Source organism: Carcharhinus amblyrhynchos, chromosome 35 (genome assembly GCF_965287045.1).
Source record: "Carcharhinus amblyrhynchos chromosome 35, sCarAmb.v2.hapA, whole genome shotgun sequence".
In the NCBI taxonomy this organism is placed as follows: Eukaryota; Metazoa; Chordata; class Chondrichthyes; order Carcharhiniformes; family Carcharhinidae; genus Carcharhinus; species Carcharhinus amblyrhynchos.
In genome coordinates, this window is record NC_137358.1 from 1,719,157 (window position 1) to 1,743,796 (window position 24,640).

At 45.3% G+C, this 24,640-nt stretch overlaps 2 protein-coding genes across 5 annotated transcripts in view; one reads left to right on the top strand and one right to left on the bottom strand.

Annotated features, from left to right (window-relative positions):
• The window catches only part of LOC145361596 (GTP-binding protein 1-like), a 58,914-nt gene extending 47,730 nt beyond the window's left edge, over positions 1-11,184 (top strand). Inside the window, exon 14 of the mRNA XM_080217444.1 lies at positions 10,227-11,184. The gene's annotated coding sequence lies outside the window, so the exon portion shown is untranslated. The remainder of the gene's footprint in view (positions 1-10,226) is intronic.
• Positions 1-24,640, bottom strand: part of LOC145361597 (epsin-2-like) — a 39,645-nt gene that overhangs the window by 9,552 nt on the left and 5,453 nt on the right. For 2 of the 4 annotated variants that reach the window (XM_080217447.1, XM_080217446.1), the window contains exons 2-8: positions 21,478-22,047; positions 18,007-18,243; positions 16,669-16,781; positions 13,995-14,060; positions 4,814-4,915; positions 3,579-3,732; positions 1,237-1,386 (exon numbers count right to left, since the gene is read on the bottom strand). In XM_080217447.1, coding sequence (XP_080073573.1) covers positions 1,237-1,386; positions 3,579-3,732; positions 4,814-4,915; positions 13,995-14,060; positions 16,669-16,781; positions 18,007-18,243; positions 21,478-21,835 — 1,180 coding nt within the window. In that variant the 5' untranslated portion in view covers positions 21,836-22,047. Of the gene's footprint in view, positions 1-1,236; positions 1,387-3,578; positions 3,733-4,813; positions 4,916-13,994; positions 14,061-16,668; positions 16,782-18,006; positions 18,244-21,477; positions 22,048-23,602; positions 23,678-24,640 lie in introns of those variants that run through there. The other 2 variants (XM_080217448.1, XM_080217449.1) reach the window with 2 other exon arrangements.

Here is a 24,640-nt window from a genome sequence, read left to right on the forward strand (position 1 = left end):
TCTTGAGGGACAGTAACCTGCCATTCCTACCCAGGCTGGACCCAGTCCCACACCGAGTCCTCACTTGAAACTAGCCTTGCAGGACTGAAAAGTCATTGTCAGGGAATATTGTGGAGCAGGGTCAGCGGAGGGAAAACAAACTCGCAGCCACAGCTAACACGGGATGGGCAGTCAAAGGGGAAAAAAGTTGCATTTACTATTGCACCTTGTCAAGTCTCAAAACGCCCCAAAAGCTTCAAGTCAAACAAAGTGCTTTGAAATGCAGTCTATGTGCAGATTATTGTCACCCAGAACACACCAAGATCTCGCAAACAGCAACGAAATAACCAATTCTTTTGCTATTGGTGACGTTGGCTGGTTGGGTTTCTTACAACCGGAGGTGATGGCTTAGTGTTATTATCGCCAGGCTATTAATCCAGAAACTCAGCTAATGTTCTGGGGTCCTGGGTTCAAATCCCGCCACAACAGATGGTGGAATTTGAATTCAATAAAAAAATCTGGAATTAATCTACTGATGACCAGGAAACCAGTCAGAAAACCCATCTGGTTCACTAATGTCCTTCAAGGAAGGAAATCTGCTGTTCTTACCCAGTCTGGCCTACATATGAATCCAAAGCCTCAGCAATGTAGTTGACTTTCAACTGCTCTCCAAGGGTAACTAGGGATGGGCAATAAATGCTGGCCAGCCAGCAACTCCCGTGTCCCATGAATAAAAGTAAACAGTGAAAGTACTTTACTGGCTGTGGAAAGCACTTTGGGACATGGGAGAGGTTACGAAAGGTGCAACTTTTCAATTGAGGGAAGATAGTGGAGGAGGAGAACTTGATGAAAACAAAATATTGTGGGTGCGGGAAATCTGAAATACGAACAGAAAATACTGGAAAAACTCAGCAAGTCTGGCACGCCCCAATCTTTTCCAAATATCACCACGTACAGATGTTTGATATAATCCTTTAAAGCATTCACAAAATGTTGTATTCGATTGTGAAAGGGGTTCTGAATCTCCCCCGTGCCACAAGAGAAGCAGCAGGAGCCTATCACACAGGCTATCACGCACATCCCCACATATATTGAATATGACGGCACAAAGATAAAAAGCTGTTGCTGTGATCTGAATCTCTGTCCAAACAAAGAAAATCCTGGGTCAGCTTCACAGTCACTTTTTTTTTGAAAGGACACAACTGAGTTTATCTGTCAGGAAATTTTCACTCTGTCCACACCTTCATTGAATCTTACCTGTAGGAGAGGTAGGAGCCCAGGGGTCTCGGTCAGACGCTACAGAAGCCGAACCCCAGGGGTCTGTGCTTCTCGGCTGTTGCTCTCCTGACAAGCGACGGGTCGAAGAGCCCCATGGATCGGAGGAAGTGGCGGCCAGTCGGGAACCTGCTATAAAGAGGGAATAAGTTCTTGAATTTACCAGACCCGAGAACAGAAACAGAAACCAAGAACAGAAACTCAAGAACACAATGGGTGGCACAGCGGTTAGCGCTGCTGCCTCACAGAGCTAGGGATCCAGGTTCAATTTCTGGCCCCGGGTCACTGTCCGTCTGGCATCTGCACATTATCCCCGTGTCTGCGTGGGTTTCCTCCAGGTGCTCCGGTTTCCTCCCACAGTCCAAAGATGCATGTGTTAGGTTTATTGGCTATGCTAAAATTGACCCTAGTGTCAGGGGGAATGAGAAGGAAAACGTGTGGGGTTACAGGACGAGGCCCTGGGTGGGATTGCGATCAGTACAGACTCAATGGGCTGAATGGCTTCCTTCGGCACTGTAGGGATTCTATGAAAAAAAGCTCCTGACTCAACTGGAGCAATGGACATCAAGAATCATTAGTCATTTGAACAAATTGCACCAACACGGAGGATGATTGAGTGGAGCTTTCAGAATGAGTAAATTATTTGAGACATTTACAGTCATTAGCAGAGTACACATTGTCATTGTAAATAAAAGGAGTAAATAAAACTTGTGCGTGAGAGACACGGAGACAACTGAGAGAATCCAGTACATTCACCAAGCTGACAGCTTTTACCAAGGACCACCCCCACATCTCAAAGCTCACTGCAATTCTTTGATTTGATTTGGTTTATTATTGTCACATGTATTAACAAACAGTGAAAAGTATTGTTTCTTGTGTGCTGTACAGACAAAGCATTCCTTTTATAGAGAAGGAAAGGAGAGGGCACAGAATGTAGTATAACAGTCATAGCTAGCGTGTAGAGAAAGATCACTTAATGCGAGGTAAGTCCATTCAAAAAGGAAGAAGCTGTTCTTGAGTTGGTTGGTACATGTTCTCAGACTTTTGTATCTTTTTCCCAGCGGAAGAAGGTGGAAGAGAGAATGTCCGGGGTGCACAGGATCCTTAATTATGCTGACTGCTTTGCCGAGGCAGCAAGAAGTGTAGCCAGAGTCAATGGATGGGAGACTGGTTTGCGTGATGGATTGGGTTATATTGATGACCTTCCTTGTGATCTTGGGCACAGCAGGAGCCATACCAAGCTGTGATACAATCAGAAAGGATGCTCTCTATGATGCATCTGTAAAAGTTGGTGACATGCCAAATTTCCTTACTCTTCTGAGAAAGTAGAGGTGTTGGAATACAATGACTGCATTGCAGAAGCCAGTTTGCTCCCAACACCACCTACATGGCACAGAAATAAAACGAAGCTGTTAATCTGTCCCTCGGTGGCTTTGGCCACTTGACCAGGATACTGAGAGAATTTCCAGCTGGAAGAATATTCTGACTGGATCTATCGGAAAAATCAAATTGCCACGGGCAATAAGGTTATACTCAGCCAGTATCACAACAAGGTGTTAAACAGTGAGCACAGGCTGCTGTTTCAGTGCAGGGTGTATTATACTGCCAGCTGAAACATCATCCCCAACTCCATCCTGCCTATTCAGCTGGTTGAAGTGGATTAAAAATTCCATGGCACTCCTCACGGTACAGGGATTACGACCTTGAGAAGCGGGTTTTCACTAAACTGTGTGGTCTCTGGGATAGTATTGCCCTCATGGGGCAACAGAGAGGCGATGGCCTAGTGGTATTATCGCTAGACTATTAATCCAGAAACTCAGCTAATGTTCTGAGGACCTGTGTTCGAATCCTGCCACGATAGATGGTGAAATTTGAATTCAATAAAAATATCTGGAATTAAGAATCTACTGATGACCCCTCACTCATCCAGGAGTCACCCAGGCCCATTATAACAGTTCAAAGATATGCAGGTTAGGTGGTTTGGCCTTGCTAAATTAACCCTTAGTGTCAGGGGGATTAGGGGGGTAAATACATGGGATTCCTTGGGACAGGGCCTGGGTGGGATTGTTGTCAGTGCAGACTCAATGGGCTGAATGGCTTCCTTCTGCTCTATAGGGAATCTGTGTACATGCCCACAATGACACGCTTTAGCTGCGTTCAGTACCGAACCCTTACTGATGCCGTGGTCCAAATCAACACTGGATATTCTGGTAACTAATGGAGCCGTCGGGATTATCTAGGTTAAGGATTTTGTCAGCAATGCGGCACAGATCCCATCATAAAAACAAATCTCCAAAAGGCAAATCAATCCTGGAAGATCTTACCCATTTGCTTCCAAGGGTCAGAGGATACTGGACGGGACACAGCGGCCCAGGGGTCAGGCTTGGCAGTGGACACTGATGGCAGTGGTGCTCCCCAGGGATCAGATTTGTGTGTCAGGGGAGATGGTGTGGAGTCTGTCAGATCCAGTAAAGCAGTCTGTAAAAAGGTACCACAACAGAATATCTTTTAATCTATCTGGGTGATTGTTCAATTTTTAAGCTTCTTTTTCCTGTTCTCTCCAAATTCCTGGCTCAACGTACAGGTATAATGGAAACCTCATAGCACTATTACATCTTCCCCTGCCTGAGGGTCATCATCCCCTGACCCTCCACAAAGCCTGTCCACCTTCTAAAAGGCACAAGTCAGGAGTGCGATGGGATACTTTCCACTTGCCTGGATGAGTACAGCTCCAACAACACTTAAAAGCTCCTCACCATCCAGGACAAAGCAGCCCCACTTGTTTGGCACCCCATCCACAAACATTCATTCCCTCCATCACTGACACAGAGGCAGCTGTGTGTACCATCAAAAGATGCACCACAGCAACTTACCAAGGCTCCCTCAACAGAACCTAATCTAGAGTGGACAGTGGTTAGCACTGCTGCCTCATAGCACCAGGGACCTGGGTTTAATTCCCAGCTTGGGTCACTGTCTGTGTGGAGATTGCACATTCTCCCCGTGTCTGCGTGGGTTTCCTCTGGGTTCTCCAGTTTCCTCCCACAGTCCAAAGATGTGTGGGTTAGGTGGATTGGCCATGCTAAATTGCCCCTTGGGGTCAGGGAGACTGGCTAGGGTAAATGCATGGGGTTATGGGGATAGGGCCTGGATGGGATTGTGGTCATTGTAGACTCAGTGGGCTAAATTACCTCCTTCTGCACTGTAAAGATTCTATGATTCTATAATCTGTGATCTCCACCAACTCAAAAGGCAAGGGCAGCCAATACATGTGAACATCACCTGCAAGTCCCCCTCCAAGCTACTCACCATCCTGTCTTGGGAATATATCACTTATCCTTCACTATCACTTGAGTCAAGATCCTGGAACTCCCAGAACTTTCTCCCTAACAGCACTGTGGGTGTACCTACACCACACGAACTGCAGCGGCTCAAGAAACCAGCTCACCACCACCTTCTCAAGGGGCAATTAGGGATGGCCAATAAAACTGACATGCTCTCCTCACACAAACAAATAAGAATAAATGTGAAGGAATGGTCAGAAGGTGGGTGCTGGTCCTACCTCAGTTTTATGGGGGCCTATTCCTGGCATTTGCAGCTTTTGTCGGCTCTCTTCCAGTGCCAACTGTAGACGCAGGTCATCACCACGGCGACGGTGCTCATCCTGCATAAATCACAGAATTGTTACAGTGCAGGAGGCCATTCAGCCCATCACATCTGCACCAACTCTCCAAATAGGCAATTCCCTCAATGCCATTCTCCCTCCTTCTCCCCCAATCCTGGGCACATTCTTCCTTTGTCGATCGATTTAACCTGTCTCCACCCGACTCTCGGGCAGCGCATTCCAGACTGCAACCACTCGCCAGGTGAAAAAGCTTTTTCTCACATCACTTTTGTTTCATTTGCCAGTTATTTTAAATCTGTACCCTCTTGTTCTCAATCCTTTCATGAGTAGGAACAGTTTCCCCCCCATCTCCCCCATCCATTCCATCCAGATCCCTCATGATTTGTCTCTATCAAATTTCCCCCATGGAAAACAGCCTCAAATTCTCCTATCTATTTTCATATCCGTGGAACCACTTCCTTGAATCTTTTCTGCACTCTCTCTCTCCAATGCCCTCATATTCTTTCTAAAGTGTGGCACACAGAACTGGGCACAACACTCTAGCTGAGACTAAACTCGTGTCTTGCACAAGTTCAATTTAATCTTCATGCTCTTATACTCAATGCTCCTATTAATAGAAATAGTGTAAGCTATGTTAACCACTCTCAACTTGTCATGTCACCTTCAATGACTTATGCACACATACACCAAGGTCCCTCTGCTCCTGCACTCCTCTTTACAGTTGCACCGTTTAACATTCTCTCTCATTTTGGTAGCAAGATCACAGAATCACTTCACGTTTTTCTGCACTGAAGCTCATCTGTCAACAGTCTGTGCGATCTATCAACCTGCCTGCGTCCTTGTGAAGTTCTACACTATCATCCTCACAGTTCACAATGCTTCCAAGTTCTGTATCATCCACCAATTCTGAAATTGTGCCTTGGTCTGGTTCATTCAACTGTATCAGGAAAAGCACTTGACCCATCAGGAACTCTGCTACAACCCTTCCCCTAACGCGAGAAACATCCGTTAGCCCCTACTCTAACTGTCAGTCATCCAATTAGAAGACCATAGAAATAGGTCATAGAAACCCTACAGTGCAAAAAGAGGCCATTCGGCCCATTGAGTTGCACCAACCACAATCCCACCCAGGCCCCATTCCCTTATCCCTACATATTTATCCGCTAATCCCTCTAAACTGCGCATCTCAGGACACTAAGGAGCAATTTTTAGCATGGCCAATCAACCTAACCTGCACATCTTTGGACTGTGGGAGGAAACTGGAGCACCTGGAAAAAACCCATGCAGACACGGGAAGAATGTGCAAACTCCACATAGACAGTGACCCAAGCTGGGAATCGAACCCAGGACCCTGGAGCTGTGAAGCAGCAGTGCTAACTACTGTGCCACCCATGTTGCTGTTCTTTTAATCCACAAACTGTAACACTACTCAAGTCTGTGCTGCAGCAAATACTTCTTGGAGTTCACATCCACAGCACCGACCTCGTCAGCCCCCTCTGTCACCTCATCAAAAACTCCAGCAAGTTAGTTGAGCATGATTTTTCCTTAAGAAACTCGAGTTGCCTTTCCTTCACTATTCATTTTGGCTCCCAATGTAACAGCGTTATCATTTTTGCACCTCTCTGTAATTTCCTTGCAGGTCTGTTCCTCTAAAATCTTCCCAGGACTTGGTGGCAATAAAGCTACACTGAGAACTGGAATTGCACCTTTTAACTTCCTTGGCATTCGCCAAATAGATGCTGTCCTTAAAGCCCTCCATGACATCCTTTCTCCAGAACTGCAATGCTCTTCTTAAATCAATACTGTCACCCGTCCCCCTTTTCTCATCTTTCCTTTAAAGTTTATTTATTAGTGTCACAAGTAAGGCCGACATTAACACAGCAACGAACTTACTATGAAATTCCCCTAGTCGTCACAGTCACTGTTCAGGTACACTGGGCATGGCCAATGCACCGTAACCAGCACATCTTTCAGATGTGGGAGGAAACAGGAGCACCCAGAGGAAACCCACACAGTCACGGGGAGAATGTACAGACTCCACACAGACAGTGACCCAAGCCAGGAATCGAACCCGGGTCCCTGGTGCTGTGAGGCAGCAGTGGCTAACCACCCTAAACACCTTGCATTCAAAAATATTTCCTACCCAGTTTTACGCACTAAGCTGTGTGTGTTATAGCCATAACATATTTTCCCTCATGACAATCTGCACCTGTAACTCACCAACCTTATTTAGAACACTCTTATGCAGTCACATATATGCACAGTAACCCTGATTTAGACTTTATTACTTACTCTGACCCCACCTTTTAACTTACTATCCTTTGCTCTAGTGCTAAATCCCAGTATTCTGAGCACCCTGGTATGCCACTTCAATTAGAATTTCCAAACCCCTTCAGAGTTAGATTAAACCGTCCCCAATAACACTAGCAAAACCAATCCAAAGACACGATTTACTAATCAGAGCTCTGATACTGGGAAGAGTTATGCAAAAGACAACTCGGGTTTGCTTCCCTGGTGAGATGAGACACAAACTATTACAACTGACGCCGACTGAAGGATGGGAAACAACGAATAAGTCCCTCAGGGACCCCACTAAGTGGCTACCCAAACACACTGACTGGGTAGAAAGCAGTGGGTTAGATTCTACTGTAAAGGCCAATCGTGTGACCATCAATGTCTGCATTTATGTGACCAATGCTAGCCTGTCATACATTAGCTCAGAGCTGCAGCCTGGTATTGAACTTCTTAGCGTGTATCACTGGTAACAATTTGGGGAGACAAATCTTGGGGTGTAGGGGTGGCACAGTGGTTAGCACTGCTGCCTCAAAGCGCCTGCCACCTGGGTTCGATTCCTGGCTTGCGTCACTGTCTTTGTGGAGTCTGCACGTTCTCCCCGCGTCTGCGTGAATTTCCTCCGGGTGCTCTGGTTTCTTTCCACACTCCAAAGATGTGCAGGTTAGCTGGATTGGCCATGTTAAATTGTCCCTTGGTGTCAGGGGGACTAGCAGGGTAAATGTGTGGGGTTATGGGGATAGAGCCTGGGTGGATTGTGGTCAGTGCAGACTTGATGGATCAAATGGCCTCCTTCTGCACTGTAGCACTATACTATGATATAGACAAGGGTGAGATTCAAGTGCTTTAGTGTGAAAATAGGAGAATGTGCCACACTCAAATGCAGCTTTGTCGATGTTAACCTTATCTTCCCATAACAGGAGCTAACAAGAACTCTAGGTTGCTTTACATTCACCTTAACACCTCGTAAACAAGACACCAAAGCACCATTTGGTACAAAACAACATATTTCAGCTTTCATTTTCAGCCACTGCTGTAATATATCACTGAGCAAGCAAGGGAGGAGATTAGTGCAGCCATCAACCAACTGATTCCATATCCAAAACAACAGTAACAACAGGCAGCAACAGTAAAACCCAAAACGGCTACCAAGCTCCTCGTGCTAAACCCACAGTGGGTGCAGCATATAAACAAACTGTTTGTGAAAAGAGATAAGCTGACATGGCAGCATAGGGTGGTTAGCACTGCTGCTTCTCAGCGCCAGGGACTCAGGTTCAATTCCACCCTTGGGTCACTGTCTGTATGGAGTTTGCACATTCTCCTCGTGTCTGCATGGGTTTCCTCAGGGTGCTCTGGTTTCTTTCCACACTCCAAAGAAGTGCAGGTTAGGTGGATCGGCCATGCTAAATTGCCCCTTGGTGTCAGAGGGACTAGCTAGGATAAATGCACAGGGTTATGCAGATGGGGTCTGGGTGAGATTGTGGTTGGTGCAGACTCAATGGGCTGAATGGCCTCCTTCTACACGGTAGGGATTCTATGCAAATCAAACATTTCTCTCACCCCTAGTTACCGTTCACAGTAAACTGTACTCCCTGGGATACCAATTTACAAGCCTCCCCCATCCCAATGTAAGGATTAAACAACAATCTCACCGACTACTATAAGTCAATAAAGTTTAATCTTCAGATTATAACTCAAAATGGAAATCCCTGGCACAGTAATGAGGGGAACTGATTAAACGCAAAGGAGAGATTAGAGCACTGACCAAAGAGAATGTCTGTCTGGATTTGTATTTACATCTCATGCCTAGCTGAGTTATTTTCTTCTACTCTCTGTAGGAACAACTGCTGGATCTAGGAGAGGGAGGTGGGGTGGGGGGGGAGAAATGTCCTGTGGTACAGTGGGTAACAACCCTGCCTTTGGCCCAGAAACTCCCAGGTGTGAGTGCCACCCCAGGATTTGATGTTTGAGGAAACTGAGTTCATCACATGGCCAAAACAGGTTCGAGTGGCCGGTGTGCAAGTCCTTCCAATTTATGCCAATGGCTGACGTTAAGGGCAGGAGAGATTTCCAGTCAGCTGCGCGATGGTAAGAAAATCGGAGCCTCCACCATCAGTATTCACAGCTCCGGACTGCAATCTTCATGTAAAAGTGTCTGTTGCCACAGCAATTCAGACTCCTTGAGGGGCCAGTTAACTGGACAGCTGCTGTGGATCAGATTGGTGTCAACAGTGCAGTGTTCAGTCCCTGGTCGGGCTGGGTGCATTCAGGACCTGCTTCTCTGACCGACCTGTTGTGGCAAACCTGCCTTCCTCACTGTGAAATACACCAGCTCTCCTCCGTGACTGGTCAGGGAGAAGATTTAAACAGATAGCGGGGAAGTGAGATTAACCATCCACATCCCAGCTCATCATCAAGAGGTTTAGGGTAATCCTCCCTCGCTCATCTTCCCAAATAGCCTAATCCCTCACCCTCGAGCCTCCTGGTAGGACTCTGAAGTATCTGTGCTGGTCCCACATGTGCTACATTAGAGCAGTGTCAAAGACTAGAATCACAAAAGCCTTCACAAATGATCCAGGGTAGACTGGGAGGTTTGTCAGGTAAATCAATGAAATTCAAATTCTTGGAAGATGACGTTGACAGCTGGAATTGCTTACAACTTCCACAGATCAGGGTTCAGCTGGGAAGGTGCTGAATCCAGCACTGTTCTGACCTGTTCTCCCAGCTTACAACATGAACATCCAGTCATTTCATTTTTTCCACAATGTACACGACAGGGAATAACAGAATCATATCATAATTACAGAACAATCTCACGCCCCTGCCTTCTTGAATCTGCCTCCACCACACTCTCAGACAGAACATTCCAGATGCTAACCGCTCACTGTGTAAAAACGATATTCATGTCACTGTTACTTCTTTTTCCAATCACCTAACGTTGGTTTCTCCGGTTACGCATCCTTCTGCCAGTGGGTTAAGTTTCTGCCTGTCTACTCTGTCTGGATTCCTCATGATTTTGAGCATTTCTTTCACATCTCTTAATCTTTCCTTCTCAAAGGAGAATGGCCTTAGTTTCTACAACCTATCCACATAACTGAAGTCCTCCATCACTGGAAGTGCTCCTTTGCATCAAGGCACCAAATCACAACTGAGGTGGTTTAGCCATGAGCCGGAGAGGGAGGAGGACATGTGTGTACAGTATGAACACCAGCACAGACCAGGTGGGTCCAACAGCCTGTACAGAATACATTGTGTGATATAAATTGGCAAAAGGCTATCAGAAAGAGCACAGAATACCTGTTAAATTCTTAAGGCAAGGGTCAGGAGCAAGAGAAATAGTGTTGAGGCACGTTTACGACTTGTGATACAGCAACTGGTGTAGCTTCATTCATGCACTGATTCATTTCTCAAAGTCACATATTGATACACTGCAGCAACAATTTGGAATACCAGTGTTTGTGGGTGTACAGGTGCAACCACATTTCCAAGTTGGCTCCACGTGTTAGAAGCAAACAATTAGGCTTCTGGAAGCCCATCCATTGAGTCACATCCATTCTCTCCACCACCAGTATACTGTGACAGAACCATAGAATAGAATCCCTACAGTGCAGGAAGAGGCCATTTGGCCCATCGAGCCAACAGCAACCCCACCCAGTCTCTATCCCCATAACCCTAAGTGTTTACCCTACAAATTCCTGACGCTAAGAGGCAATTTAGCACAGCCGATCCACCTAACCCACACATCTTTGCAGCATGGGAGGAAACCAGAGCAGCCGGAGGAAATCCACAAGCGTCCTGCAACTGCAGCAATTCCTGAGACTTCCCCAATTTTTCCTGGACTTCCAAGAAAAAGACAACATTGAACTCTCAGGCCCTCAGGGCTGTTCCTTTTTCCAAATCACTGACTCATGCTGACGATGAATAGTTGTCACATAACTTATCAGAAGGCGTGCCATTCCCAAGAGAATTCACTGGAAAAAGCTTCAAGGGATTTAAGATGCTTTCTTCACTTGTTTTACAATCTGTTCCTATGTCAAATAAAGTTAATTATTGAAGTGGACTACTGAATTGCTGCTTCTTTCTCTGTGCAATATTTCATCTGTGCAAAAATCTGGCCTAATAATCTTAGGCTGTTTGCATATGTCTATCAGGTTACTTTCCATCTCTGGAGGGAGGTGTTGGTGGAGATCCCATGTATTCTTAAATTAACAGTTATAGGGTTAAATCTAGACATGCAAACATTAGAATAACATGGAGATGCCAGCGTTGGACTTGGGTGGGCACAGTAGGAAGTCTCACAACACCAGGCTAAAGTCCAAGAGGTTTATCTAGAATTGCGAGATTTCAGAACGCTTATCCTTTCATCGCCTGAAGGAGCTGTGCTCAGAAGGCTCCTGATTCCAGACAAACCTGTTGGTCTTTAACATGGCGTTGTGAGGCGTCTTGCAGTATAGAATAAAAATGCAGATTCTGTTTAATAAAAGAGTTTCAGATCCTGAAAAGGCCTGAACACACACAAAAGGCATTGGGATAAAGTTCAAACTGCAAAGACATCATGAAATTGAAAAGATGACATCGCCTCAATGTGCTTCCTGAAAGAAGTAACTTCTTAACTTCGACCATGCTCACTGGATGTAGTGTGGCCACTGTGCTTAGTGGTTGTATAAAACAGCAAAAGACACAGGTTTCATTTTAACTTCACATTTTGTTTTCCAAGATTTCTGTTTTGGTTTAGGCTGTTAGCATACCCTACTGTGTGGAATCACAACAATTGTACCCTCCTAACCTGGAATCTCAATTTGCTGGCTCTAAGCATTCAAAACAAGATGAATATCGGTTCAGTTCTTGCAGCTTAACTGGACAAAAATAGCCTTTCGTTGAGTTAGACACCACAGGATGGCTGATGTAGGCATCTACTGCAGGGAGAGCTGTTCCTGAGGCTAAGGCCAAGGCAGGGTATTGAGCTTGGAGAGAACTTTGCTCTGTAGGAAGTGGTGATTGCGTTACACTAATGCCAAGAAGAAAATTGCATCGCATCCCCGTCAGCACTCAACTTAGACCACACACAAAAAAAAAATCAATCACAAAATGAAATTTTGGGGCAGCACAGTGGTTAGCACTGCTGCCTTACAGTGCCAGAGTCTTGGGTTCAATTCCTGGCTTGGGTCACTGTCCATGTGGAATCCGCACGTTCTCCCCGTGTCTGCATGGGTTTCCTCCGGATTTGCTCCCACACTCCAAAGATGTGGGAGTTAGGTTGATTGGCCATGCTTACTTGATCCCAGTGTCAAAGAATTGACAGGGTAAATACATGGAGTTACGGGAGTAGGGCCTGACTGGGACTGTTGTCGGTTCAGACTCGATGGGCCGACTGGTCTCCTTCTGCACTGTAGGGATTCCATGAAAAGTTTCACGAAGTCTTTATCCTGGGCTGAATACAGACTATAAATACCACACAATATGCTCCGTTTTTACATCTAGTTTAAGCAGAATATGCAACAGGGCTGGGAGACTGCCTTTGATCACAGAATAAAATCTCAATCAGCAAAGAAGTAACAGAAAATCCCACATGATATTGTCCATTTACATTTTATATCAGTGCATTATTCTCCTCCCAAGGTGCAGCCATGTTTAAGATGATCTTTCGCTTTAAGAGCCCTAACTATTATAACTAAACTTTGCAGCTGTGGCCGATGGTTACTTGGTGCAGGAAACCCACATATTAAACAATGTGGCTCAGTCTTCAGTTGCAACCTAGAAGGCTTTCTTTAAAAAAAAGCATTTAAGGTAAGTCTTTGTCCAGTGCAAAGCCCATTTGGAAATAGCAGGTGGAACTTAAACATTCTGCCTGTTTTACAGATCCATGGGGACATAGGACTTGACCATTCAGCTCCTTGAGCCCACTCCGCCATTTGATAAGATCATAACTGAACTAGTTGTGGTCTCAGCTTGACTTTACTGACACACAACACACGCACGCACACTTCTCTATAAAGAACTTGCCTAATTCTGCTTTGAGTAAATTAAGTGAGTCAGCCTCATCACTGCTTCCTGGGCAAGAGAGTTCCGCATATTCACGAGTCTCAGAAAATAAATCTCATCAAATGGGAGACCACTAATTTTAAAATTGTGTCCCAATTCTAGTTTTTCTCTCCCCTGGGCCGCCCACCCCCAACCCATAAGAGGACACGTCCTCTCAACATCCACCTTAAGACACCTCAGGATCTTACATGTTGTAATATAGCCACCTCTCATTCTTCTAAACTCTTGAATACAGGCTCAAATTGTGCAACCTTTTGAGGAAAGGTAAATCTTCAATCCGGGGAACGAGTCAGATGAATCCTCCTGATTCTAACGCAGCTGTATACTTTTCCAAACAAAAGTTGTATGCAGTATTCTAGGTGTAGCCTCCCAAGGCTCTGCGTAGCTACAAAAAAACTTCTCAACTTTTATAGTCCATTCCCTTGCAATAAATGCCAAGATTCCATTTGCCTTCCTAACCACTTGCTTCACCTGCATGCTGACCTTCTGAGATTCATGTATTCATAAGATACAGAATTAGCCATTCAGCCCATCAAGTCCACTCAGCCCATCAAGTCCACTCAGCCATTGGATCATGGCTGATATGCTCCTCATCCCCATTTTCCTGCCTTCTCCCCATGACCCTTCAACCCATTCCCAATTATAAATCTAACTCCTCCTTAAATTTACTCACTATCCCAGCATCCACCGCACATTATACGTGACACCCAGATACAGTGAGGCTCCCATTCACAGCTACCCACCACCGGTTATTGGGTCTGTTCTTGATAAACATCAGTCTTACCTGCGCATTCAGGGTCAGCACGGTGCTCCTTGGCTGGCTCCCTGCTGTTGTGGCACTTTTGAAAATCTATACATGCAAAGAAGAAACACCAAGAATGTCACTAAACATTTTGTACCACAACAAACTTGCACCCACTCCGTTACTGGGTCCTTATGACCCCAGGGGATTGCCAAATGTGGGTGACGTGTATTTTTAAAAATTTATTTGTGGGACATGGGCATCGCTGGCTGGCCAGCACTTATTGCCCATCCCTAGTTGCCCTTGGAGGGCAGTTGAGAGTCAACCACATTGCTGACTCTGGAGTCACATGTAGGCCAGACCAGGTAAGGACGGCAGATTTCCTTCCCTAAAGGACATGAGTGAACCAGATGGATTCTTCCAACAACTGACAATGGTTTCATAGTCTGAATCACTGAGTCCTTATACTGCAGGAGGAGGCCATTAGGCCTATCAAGTCTGCACTGACCACAATCCCACCCAGGCTCTATTCCCATAACCCCACATATTTACCCTGCTAACCCCCAACACTGGGGTCAATTTAGCATGGCCAATCAACCTAACCTGCATATCTTTGGACTACGGGATACGGGCAAAATGTGTTCGCTCCACACAGACAGTGACCCGAGGCCAAACTGAACCTGGGTCCCTGGCACTGTGAGGCAGCAATGCTAACCACAGTGCCACCCATCAGTAGATTCTCAATTCCAGTTTTTTTTTAAAATTGAATACAAATTCCACCATCTGCCATGGTGGGATTCAAACCCGGGTCCTCAGAACATTAGCTGAATTTCTGGATTAATAGTCTAGCGATAATACCACTAGGCCATCGCCTCCCCACGTGTACTGGGGCATTAACAATAAGTCTCAAAGGAGAGATTAACCAAAGATAATTCTTCCAATTGGAAATACTACACCCCCCCCCACTCACCCCCAAGAACAAAGTGATTAAAACGAACCGACTCCCATAATAATTAAAACTGCACATATCGCAGCAAAACGGACACTTCATTCAATGTGATCAACAAAACAGCTATTTTTAAGCTTCAAATATAAAAGGCGGTGAAACTTCAAAGTTCTGTCTAGTTGGAGGGATCAATATGGCATGATGTGGAGATGCCGGCATTGGACTGGGGTAAACACATTAAGTTGTCTCACAACACCAGGTTAAAGTCCAACAGGTTTATTTGGTAGCACGAGCTTTCGGAGCACTGCCCCTTCATCAGCTCAATATGGCAGTAACAGGTACAACAGAAAGAGAGGGTCAGTGTCCAGAGGAACACCGAAGAATTTTATCTAAAACATTAACCTTTCAGACACTAGTAAACATGACACATTGGGAGTTTTTTAAAAAACTTTTCGCTCCATGGAGAGAAATAGGAGTTGAATGGAAAAGGAACTTCTCCCAGGACATTATCCCAGTTTCAGCCTGGACACCTTCTTGTCCATTTTTCCCTGCCCTTCTCAACCACCTCTCCAACTCAGTCACACACACATTCTTGCCTCTAAGATTATACCTCACAGTTCAAGACTGAACAAAGATCTGAGCACAAATGGTGCAGATATGTTAAAATACATTATAACCCCTTTATATTGGAAGGGGAAAAGAGAAAGACAAAAGGCCGAGAGCTTGTAATAAAAGCTAATTGAGGCACAGAAACCGGGATGGTCCCAAACGTCTCTGCTGCTCTAGATAGCCAGATTATCCAGGGCACTACCGTCTCAATGCACCTGATTTCTGGTTGACTCTCCAGCTGACTTTGTCGGAAGTGGACAGGTGACACCGAGGACAAGACTGGTCTTACTCTGCACCACCTGCTTTCCGCTTTTCAGTAGCATTGGCCTGTCAACCCTCGCTACACGTCCTCTCTGATCACTTGGTCATGGTAACAGAGCATCCACCTGAAGTCCTCTCATGGAACCGTTCACTTTGCAAGGGGGTGTGCAAGAACTGGTTTTGCTGTTTCAGATGCTGAGTGAGCTTGCCTTTTGTTTTGTTGTTGGCATGGCCGGCAACATTTGTTGCTCATCCCGAAGTGCCCTAGAATCGAGTACCTTACCCGACCATTTCAGAGGGGCAGTTAAGAGTCAACCACATCACCGTGGTTACATGTAGGCCAGACCGGGTAAGGACAGTAAATTTCCTTCCCTGAAAGGAAATTAGTGAACCAGATGGGTTTTTCCTGACAATCAATGGTAGCTGTCACAGTCACCATTACTGAAACTAGCATTATATTACAGATTTATTAACTAAATTTAAACTCTCACCAGCTGCAGCAGTGGGATTCGAACTCATGTCCACAGAGCAGTAACCTCAACCTCTGGTTACTAGCCCAGTGTCATCATACCACTTCCCCCTAATGCTGTTTTTGCTATTTTTGTCCCTGAATTTAGATTCATATAGAATATTCAATTATGCTGCATCATCTCCACATCATAGCTCAGGATAGCAAGGATAGTCAAACAGCAGCATAAGCAGCCTATTTATGATTAAGGAGCCTTTCCAGAAACACTCCCCCCTTGCCTCCCGTGTCAAAATTCAACTTTAATTTCTCACCCCTCCGTTCATTTATTACTTCATCACAATATTGTTGAATTGGGAGCAGAACATGAAACACAGCTGCCCCCCCCCCACCCCCCAAGATTCCCCCGTGCTTGTTTTCCCAGCCCTGGGTACCTGTTCAGCCTCTTCCCGACTCATGGCCAGTGCTAACTGCAGCTGTAGCTCCTCTTCGCCGCTTGTTTGAGGCCGTGTCTGCTCCAGTTCGGAGGAGATCTTCGGCGAAGTTGCTGCAGACACAGGGAAACGTGTAAGGGACAGATACATCATTGAGGACAGTTCAGTCTCTCCACTCACGTTAGGTCACACTCCCAGAATATCGCCAAACAACTCCAGACTACTGTCATAAATGGATAATGCACAGTTGCAATTTTCTGGTCCAGAAGAACAAAGAACAATGCAGCACAGGAACAGGCCCATTGACCCCCCTCCCCCCAAGCCTGCGCCAATCAAATCTGAAATACTTTGATCATTTGTCAATCTTTCCACACTTAGAAAATACAAACTAAGTTTATGCAGCCTGCCCTTATGTCATAACCCCTTTAAATCCTGGTCTCTGCCCATTCTGTGGCCAATACACATGTCTGATGGCACATACACATGAATTTTTACAGATGCACCATAGAAAGCATTCTTTCTGGTTGTATCACAGCTTGGTACGGGCTCCTGCTTTGCCCAAGATTGCAAGGAACTACAAAAGGTCGTGAATGTAGTCCAATCCATCATGCAAACCAGCCTCCCATCTGTTGATTTTGTCTACACTTCTCACTGCCTCTGCAAAGCATCCAGCATAATTAAGGACCCTACGCACCCTGGACATTCTCTCTTCCACCTTCTTCCATTCGGGAAAAGATTCAGAAGTCTGAGGTCACGTACCAACCAACTCAAGAACAGCTTCTTCCCTGCTGTTGTCAGACTTTTGAATGGACCTACCTTGCATCAAGTTGATCTTTCTCTACAACTTAGCTATGACTGTAACACTACATTCTGCACTCTCTCATTTCCTTCTCTGTGAAAGGTATGTTTCATATAGCGCACAATAAACAATACTTTTCACTGTATACTAATATATGTGACAATAATAAATCAAATCAAAATGTAAGCTTTTTGTGTTTTTTGGTAAAATGAGAGAAAAATATCTTTTTGATTGTTAGGAGTGCTCGGATACTAAACAAGGGGAACAGCTTGTGGTCTAAGTGTATGCTTGTGAAGAATATTTATCAGCACTGCGTGAAGGGCATTTGGTTATATCATTGTCAGAATAGGCACACCCAGAGCCAGTTAGGAGCTTCTATTGGACAACATAGTGCAAGACAGGCATATATTCAAACACCATGTCAGGTTTGAAGTTACATGCTCCCACACCAGTACAATAGGGCTTGAAGTTACATGCTTGCGCACTAGTACAACAAGGTTTGAAGTTACACGCATGCACACTAGTACATGAACACTTACAGCCGTGGTAGGAAGCCGGTGATCCGCCCACTTTGCCACACTCGTCTGACTGGCTAGTGGACAGGTTTGGGTGACTGGAGCCGCGCCCAAACATGATCTGATTATTGCTGCCCACCGCAGTTGTCACGCTCGACATCCGCTCTTTTGTCTTCAGTGCGTGACTGCGTTCGACCCGAAGCCTCTCGTCATCCTTCAGTAACGCAATCAGCTGCTTGGATTTCTCCCGCACGTTGATACCTGGATTGGAGGAAAATCGATCACAGTGGCCGTGACTGCACTTCACGGTAATGCAGCTTACAGAGTCAGCTACCCACAACAAACAAAACTATCCCTTCAATGCAGCTGAATGTCACCCATACTTCCTGCAACTTTAAAGCCTCAGGGAGTTTGCTTAATGACAGTTTGTGAAAGATATGTGTGTAAAAGAAGCTCTCTGCCAGCTGGGTCACAGCACAGGAAATACACATAGACCAAAGCACCTGAATAGTGAGCGGCTGTTCCATCTCGCCTCACCGCATCGTTGTCAGCTGGCCACGCTTACCTCGAAATTAAAAGGTTACACATTCAACCCTCACCTCACTGCAGCCAGGAATCCAGGCCAAATGCTTTGCAACGTCACAAGGGCTGCCCTTTAGATCAATCACTCAACTTAGAAGCTGCTCTTTCTGATTGGGGGGGTGGTGGGGGATGTAAAAGATCCCATGATATGACTGTAAGGTCAGGTTATTCAGGCCAACACTGTCAAAAACACCATTAATACTCACTCACCTTGGTGCTTTGGGGATTTAAAGGGTGGGTTCACATTTGGAAGATTTTAGAGGAAATTAAAACACAGTTAGACGCTAGGCTACAATGGCCTTGATTTACGTTCTGATGGTGTGGGATCTCCTCACACCTTGAATGTGCCATGTCCACAGTATACTTAAAGTTTATTTATTAGTATCACAAGTTGGTTCACATTAACATTGCAATGAAGTTACTGTGAAAATCCCCAAGTCGCCTGTTCAGGTACACTGAGGGAGAATTTAGCATGGCCAATGCACCTAACCAGTATGTCTTTCGGACTATGGGAAGAAACGGGAGCACCCGGAGAAAACCCACGCAGAGCCAAGCCGGGAATTGAACCTGGATCCCTGGCGCTGAGAGACAGCAACTAACCACTGTGCTACCGTAATAGAGTGGAAACGGGCAAAGGTGGTGACATAAGGAACGGCACGTTCACACAGTGGTTAGCACTGCTGACTCTCAGTGCCAGGTTCGAATCCTGGCTTGGGTCACTGTCTGTGTGGAGATTGCACGTTTTCCCCATGTCTGCATGGGTTTCCTTCTGGTGCTCCAGTTTCCTCCCACACTCCAAAGATGTGCGGGTTAGGTGGATTGGCCATGCTACATTGCCCCTTACAGTCAAGAGGGCTAGCTAGGGTAAATGTATTTGGTTATGGGGATAAGGTCTGTGTGGGATTGTGGTCAGTGCAGATTCGATGGGTTGAATGGCCTCCTTCTGCACTGTAGGATTCTACGATAACATGGACCCAATTTGATTGGAAAGTCCATCTGAATCTTGTGAGTTTATGGATCAGGTGGGGGAGTTAACTGATAATAAATGTGGGAACGGGTTGGGGCATCACTGGGACAAAGACACTGAGGACCCCATTCCTTACTCAGTGAATCCTGCTATGTCCTTGAATGCAAGTCAAAACCAGAATCGGGCAGTACAATGCCTACTCCACCCATTACCACGGTGCAATAAGACACGGGCTGTCTGGACGCGGAACAAGGCCCTGTCATGGGTACCAGAGAGCTTCTGCTGTAAGACCACCACCCAAGACAGTCATCAGCATGACAGCAGGGAGAAAGTTAACAAGACAGAAGACAAGCTGGTTTGAGATTTTAGCAGCAATGAGTCTAGACAGTCTGAATGTGGTCTCTGCATGTCGACAGACAAATGCAAAGATAAATATAGCACAACTATAAAATCTCTAATTCAGCTGATTGTGGAACAAGATGTGTAATGGTGAGAAACATCCATTATACAAATGAATTCAGATGGAGCAATGAAGATATAGCAACTGATTTGTTCAACTCTTGTGACTAACAAGATAGAGTCATAAAGATTTACAGCAGGGAAACAGGCCCTTCGGCCTGTCATGTCCATGTCACCCCTTTTTTAAAAACCCCTAAGCTAATCCCAATTGCCTGCATTTGGCCCATAACCCTCTATACCCATCGTACCCATGTCACTGTCGAAACGCTTTTTAAAAGACAATGTTGTACCTGTCTCTACTACTGCCTCTGGCAGCTTGTTCCAGACACTCACCACCCTCTGTGAAAAAAATGCCCCTCTGGGCCCTTTTGTACCTCTTCCCTCTCACCTTAAACCTATGCCCTCTAGTTTTAGACTCCCCTACCTTTGGGCAAAGATATTGAGTATCTAGCTGATCTGTCAAGAAGCCAACTTTGTATCCATTTAGATACCTCACCCTGGATCCTGTGAGGGACCATCACAGAGAACTTCATCAGGTTTCTATCAAAAACTAGACAACAGGAATTATTAAGGCTGGAAAGAAGCCCTCACACTCAGCTCTTCAATTGAAAATGAGGTCAAAGTGCAGCCAAAGTTTGGGGGGGGGCGGGGGGGGGATTAATTTTTTCCTGAAATTTATTTCATCCCCTTTCTACTTCTCACCCCTCCACAACACTGCCAACTGAGAGGTAATGTCCCACCAGTATCAGCAATCTCCTTGCACCCAGTCACTCTTGGTGTGCTGTACATATTGCCAAAACTAAGGGGGGTGTCTTGCTCATCTGGCCCTGCATACTTTGGAATAGAAGTCAACAGGTTCTAAGCTACACAAAATCAACCTACATCTTGTTGGACCCAGAATAGGTGAAGCTGTTAGCAACCCCTCTATTAGCCAAAACACACCACACACTGGAAACTCCAAACCTGGTCAGCATGACTATCATTCTTAGAATCATAGAATTCCTACAGTGCAGGAGGCCATTTGGCCCATCCAGTCCGCACTGACCACAATCCCACCCAGGCCCTATCCCCGTAACCCCATGCATTTACCCTAGGTAGTCCTCCGGCACTAAGGGGCAATTTAGCATAGCCAATCCATTTAACCAGCACATCTTTGGAGTGTGGGAGGAGACTGGAGCACCTGGAGGAAACCTACGCAGACACAGGGAGAATGTGCAAACTCCATGACCCAATGCACTCTCTCGTTTCCTTCTCTATGAATGGTATGCTTTGTCTGAATAGCATGCAAGAAACAATACTTTTCACTGTATACTAATACGTGTGACGATAAATCAAATCAAAATCAAAGCGGGAGTCGAACCCAGGTCCCTGGCACTGAGGCAGTAGTGCTAACCACTGTGTCGCCCACTTGGTGATGCATTTTGTCACCCCCAAGACCCTGCATTATATTTAAGGTTGTAAAGGTTATTAGAAATAGAAGCTGTTACCCTGATCCCGTCCATCCCGATCGATATACTGGAAATCCTTCAGCGTTTGAATGGCAAAGACATTTTCCTTGCACTGCTGCGCCACCCGTTCAGAACCTGTCTTAATTAAATAGTCCATCAACATCAGAGCCTTGTAGACATGACGCCAGTTCTTCCCATGGTCATTGAGGCGTTTCCAAATCATGCTCATGATCTCGGAGAAAGCCACTACATTGTACGTCAGGTCAGAGATCTCTGCCATCAGTGAACTGGAGGGTCCCCACGGATCATTTGACGTGGCCTCTCGGACTTTTATCTCTGCTTCCGAGTAATTGTTCACAATGTTTTTCATCTGTCTCCGAAGAGAGGACGACGTCATGGTGACCGTTTGATCTTTCTTCTTCCTTCCTTCCCTCCGCCACCCACAGCCCCGCAGGTGCCTTTCACCAGCAAAGAATCAGCATCATCACCAATTTCTGTTTAGGGATTTGTTCCTCCGCTTTGCTGGAATTCATCTACATGTTGTCCTGGCAATGTTCACTTGGATACTTTGCTCTGCTGACAGTCCCACTGTGGCCACATACCTGCAACCTGAAATAAGAAAATGAAAGTTTGATCAAAGTGTTCCTTGTTCCAAGGAATTTTCCTTTCCTTCCCAATGTCCCACTTGTCCTCCATCACTGCATCAATAAAAACTCTTCACAGTGTCTCTGAGACCAGGACCTCAAAACAGTGCAAAAACAGAAAATACTGGAGAAACTCAGCAGGTCTGACAGCATCTGTGGACAGGGAGTACAGCTAATGTGTCATAAGAGCTAGGAGCAGGAGTCGGCCATCTGGCCTCTCGAGCCTGCTCCGCCATTCAATAAGATCATGGCTGATCTTCTTGTGGACTCAGTTCCACTTATTTGCCCATTCACCATAACCCTTAATTCCTTTACGTTCAGAAATCTATCTATCTTTGCCTTAAAAACATTCAATGAGGTATCCTCAACTGCTTCACTGGGCAGGGAATTCCACAGATTCCCAACCCTTTGTGTGAAGTTCCTTCTCAACTCAGTCCTAAATCTGCTCCCCATTATTTTGAGGCCATGCCCACTAATTCTAGTTTCAGCCTCCAGTGGAAACAACTTCCCTTCTTTTATCTTATCTATTCCCTTCATAATCGCAAATTTTTCTATAAGATCTCCCCTCATTCTTCTGAATTCCAATGAGTATAGCTCCAGTCTACTCAGTCTCTCCTCACAAGCCAACGCTCTCAAATCCAGATTCAACTGAGTGAATCTCCTCTGCACCCCCTCCTGTGCCAGTATATCCTTTCCAGTAAGGACAGTATGCCAGTAAGGAGACCAAAACTGCACACAGTACTCCAGGTGTGGCCTCACCAGCACCTTATACAGCTGCAACATAATCTCACTGTTTTTAAACTCCATCCCTCTAGCAATGAAGGACAAAATTCCATTTGTCTTCTTAATTACCTGCTGCACTGCAAACCAAGTCCTTATGATTCTTGCACAAGGATACCCAGGTCCCTCTTTGAGTCTGGATGATCCTTTTGTCAGATGACAAAGTATCACCCAGATTCGAAACATTGGCTCTATTCTCTGTCCACAGGTGCTGTGAGACCTGCTGAGTTTCTCCAGCATTTTCTGTTTTTATTTCGGACAGTATCTGCAATATTTCGCTTTTATCTTTAAACAGTGCAATTCCACATCTCTGGTCTTCCCTGCCTTCCAAATCTCCATGCATTTTAAAACCTCAACATTACCCTACATTGTGATCGCTATCACCCTTGTTTCACCTCACTCATGTCCTGCACTACGGACCTTGGTCACTCATCTGGGTTTCTGTTTAAACTAAAAATGGGGAATGTACTTGAAGATAAAAATTCTAGGATTTAGTACTCGCAGCTAAATTATATAATGTGTCATGCACATCAGATACCTCTTCTAAGTGACAAAACATAACCCTGTGACTATACAAACTGGTCTACAGCTTCTCATGAATGTGCAATGTCGGCTGAAATCATTTCCCACCATTTACCCCTCCAGTTACTTAAATTTCCAATATTCAAACAATGAACTAAAAATGATTAAATAAAATTGTTACGTTTATTCCTTTAGGGAAAGAAATCTGCCGTCCTTACCCAGCCTGGGCTACATGCGACTCCAGAGCCACAGCGATGTGGTTGACCCTCAACTGCCCTCAGGCAATTAGGGATGGGCAAATAATGTTGGCCAGCCAGCGATATCCATGTCCCACAAGTGTGTAAATACAATCATCATTGGCTGGTGCATTTACTAAAGTTTTTAAACATGAAGGGCATTGTTTTGTCTGCACTAGGGAAATTTATTCTATCCACAACTGCCTTATTCTGATACGCAAAGCGTATAATTGTGACAAAAACTAACATCGGTGCTTGCAGTTAGAATCGTGCACATTTGCCTCTCTTGCACCTTCAGCAGAATCTTTAGGTTTGTGTTTCCGTTCCCGCTCCAACATAAAAGTAGTCCTAACTTTACTCTTTAACTGATAGGTCAGTTATGGATTTGTAAAGCTTCACTTCTATGGCCTCATTGTTAAATTGGTTATAGGAGAACTACTATCTGACGTTGCTTCAAGATGCACACTGACCTGAATTCTCTACCTCACAGTACAATATTCCAACAAAATATCTGCCTCATCACGATCAACGCATGCCTCACACTGTATTGGAAAAGGAAATGTCTGCGAGGCTATGGGAAGAGAGCCAGAGTGGGATATCTCAACCAAAAAGTCAGCATGCACATGATAGGCCTTCCCTGCTGCAAGATTCGATGTAAACCAACAGCAAAAATGAATCCAGTGGTTGATCTGGAGTCTAAAATCCATAAACTGTTTACAAATGCCAAATCCGGTAGTTTTAGCAGCAGCACGTCCTAACTAGGACAGTGTCAGTAAATGACTGATTCACTGAGCTGCAAAAACTCAGGGACAACAGATGGAATCTTTACACCAAGATGGTAGCCATATGGTGCGTTTTACTGCCAGCTACCACTGCTTGAGGAGCAAACTCCAAGAGGTGAGATTTATTTTGCAAACTTCTATTCATAGCTTTGAAGAAAAAGCGAACAAACACCAATTCCATTTTTTCACCAACATTTGTTCCAATTGAACTCCAGGCTTAGTAAGTCAGCACCAAGTG